The 1,765-nt window shown below is 47.8% G+C and overlaps 1 protein-coding gene across 1 annotated transcript; it reads left to right on the forward strand.

The window, feature by feature from the left end:
* Nucleotides 1-81: 81 nt before the first annotated feature.
* Nucleotides 82-795, forward strand: LOC106534628 (uncharacterized; the record flags this gene model as incomplete). The annotated part of the gene is given in 1 exon segment (XM_014031327.1): nt 82-795. A coding segment is annotated over 1 exon segment (636 nt), but the record flags the coding sequence as incomplete, so codon positions are not given.
* Nucleotides 796-1,765: the final 970 nt, after the last annotated feature.

Here is a 1,765-nt window from a genome sequence, read left to right on the forward strand (position 1 = left end):
GTGTCCCCCCCAGCCGCCCTCCCCGCGAGGCAACAACCGAACAACAGCCCCGGCCGTGCACGCGGGGGCTCAGCCGTGCACGCGGAGTGAAAAATCCGAACAGTTGAGCGATAATTAGCTGAATGAGGAAGAGGCGCGCGGCTGAATTCCACCGCTTGGATGCGCATCAAACTAGGAAGCAACACTGAGGAAGAGGAGGAGGAGGGGGGCGAAAAGGAGAAAAAAGGAGGAAGAGTCGCCCCCCTCCTSCTCCTCCTCCTCCTCCCAGCAGAAAGTTTGCCCGGACAGGAGGTGACTTGTTGCCCAGGAGGGAGCAACAGGTCGCAGGCAGAGAGGCGATGGAGACGCGCGGACTTACGCTGGACTTGGTCCGGGCCGGGCTGCTGGTGCCGAGACATCGTGGCGAGGAGGAGGAGGAGGAGGGTGATGAAGGCGAGGAGTGATGAAGTGAAAAATAAAATAAAAAAAGGAGAAGAAGGAGGGAGGAAGGAGGCTGCGAACTGGCTCCGAAGAGGAGAGGAATCAAAATGGCGTTTCCGAAGGGATGTGCAAACTTGGACAAACTTTACTCCGGTTCTCCTCCTCCTCCTCTCTCCTCCCTCCTCCTCCTCTTCCTCTCCTCTCCTCACAGGACGGGCTTCGATGGGGCGGTTCGGCTGGGTTCGGCTCGGCTCCGGGGGGTTCGGTGTGTCTCTGAACCTGATCAGTAAAGCTCATCACGTGTTTGTCTCCAGTCTCCAGGGGGACGTGGCCTCCAAGCATCTCTGCCTTCACGCACACGTTACCGGATCACCTCCTCCTCCCTCCTCCTCTTCCTCCCGGTACCGAACCAGTACCAGCTGTGATGCAACTACACCTAGGAGCCACTTTAACCCCCAAATATGTCCACAAATCATTTCCCTGACAGCGTTTACGCCACTTTACGTCGTTTACGTAACATACTTCAGCTTTAAACGTCAAAACAAGCACTTTTTACACAACTTTCCCCATCATTTCACCAACGTTTCACCACAAACCGTGAAAATAAAGTCACGTCTTTACCTGAACTCGTGCAGAAAGTTACATTTCCTCCTCCCGTCGCGGTGAGATCCGCCGTGAAGCCGCGACGAGCTGTTAGTTCATCGTCCGCGGCGACTTTAAGGCGTTAAACAGATAAGAACCATCCACACTCCAGAACTTCGAGCCGAGCCTGCTCTCGCGAGACTCGGTGAGACGAGGCTGCAGCCCGGAGGAGGCGGCGAGATTCCGCGAGATTTCGAGAAGATGCCAACCGTCAGCTTGTTTCCAGGGAGGTCCTTTTTTTTACAACTTTATTTGTTCAAAAACGATAAAAAATATTCACCCGGTTCAGCTGGGAGTCTGTTCCAGACACTTTTACAGGTTTTATTTAGTTTAACTTAAAAACAGAATAAATATAATGAATGTTTGTGGTTTATTTTAACAAAAAATAAGTTGTTTTTAAACAAACCCTTTAGCTTCATCAGATGTTTTTAAGTTTTCATTAATAAATAAGTAAATATAGTTGTTTATTTATACAAATATGTGAAATTAAAAAACTTCTAGTTTCATCAAGTATTTTAAATAAAACCTGTGAAACAAACACTAAACTTTAACTCYTATAAATGTAACTGAGGATCATTTCTGGTCAAAATAAAGAAGTTATTTATTTAACTCAGTAAGTGAAACAAAAAGTAAAATTAAAAAAATAAAACCAAGTCAGAAAAGCAGTGAGAAGAGAAAGAATCAGAACAAGTGAAAACACAGT

This window comes from Austrofundulus limnaeus, unplaced genomic scaffold (genome assembly GCF_001266775.1).
Source record: "Austrofundulus limnaeus strain Quisiro unplaced genomic scaffold, Austrofundulus_limnaeus-1.0 Scaffold1227, whole genome shotgun sequence".
Taxonomy (NCBI): Eukaryota; Metazoa; Chordata; class Actinopteri; order Cyprinodontiformes; family Rivulidae; genus Austrofundulus; species Austrofundulus limnaeus.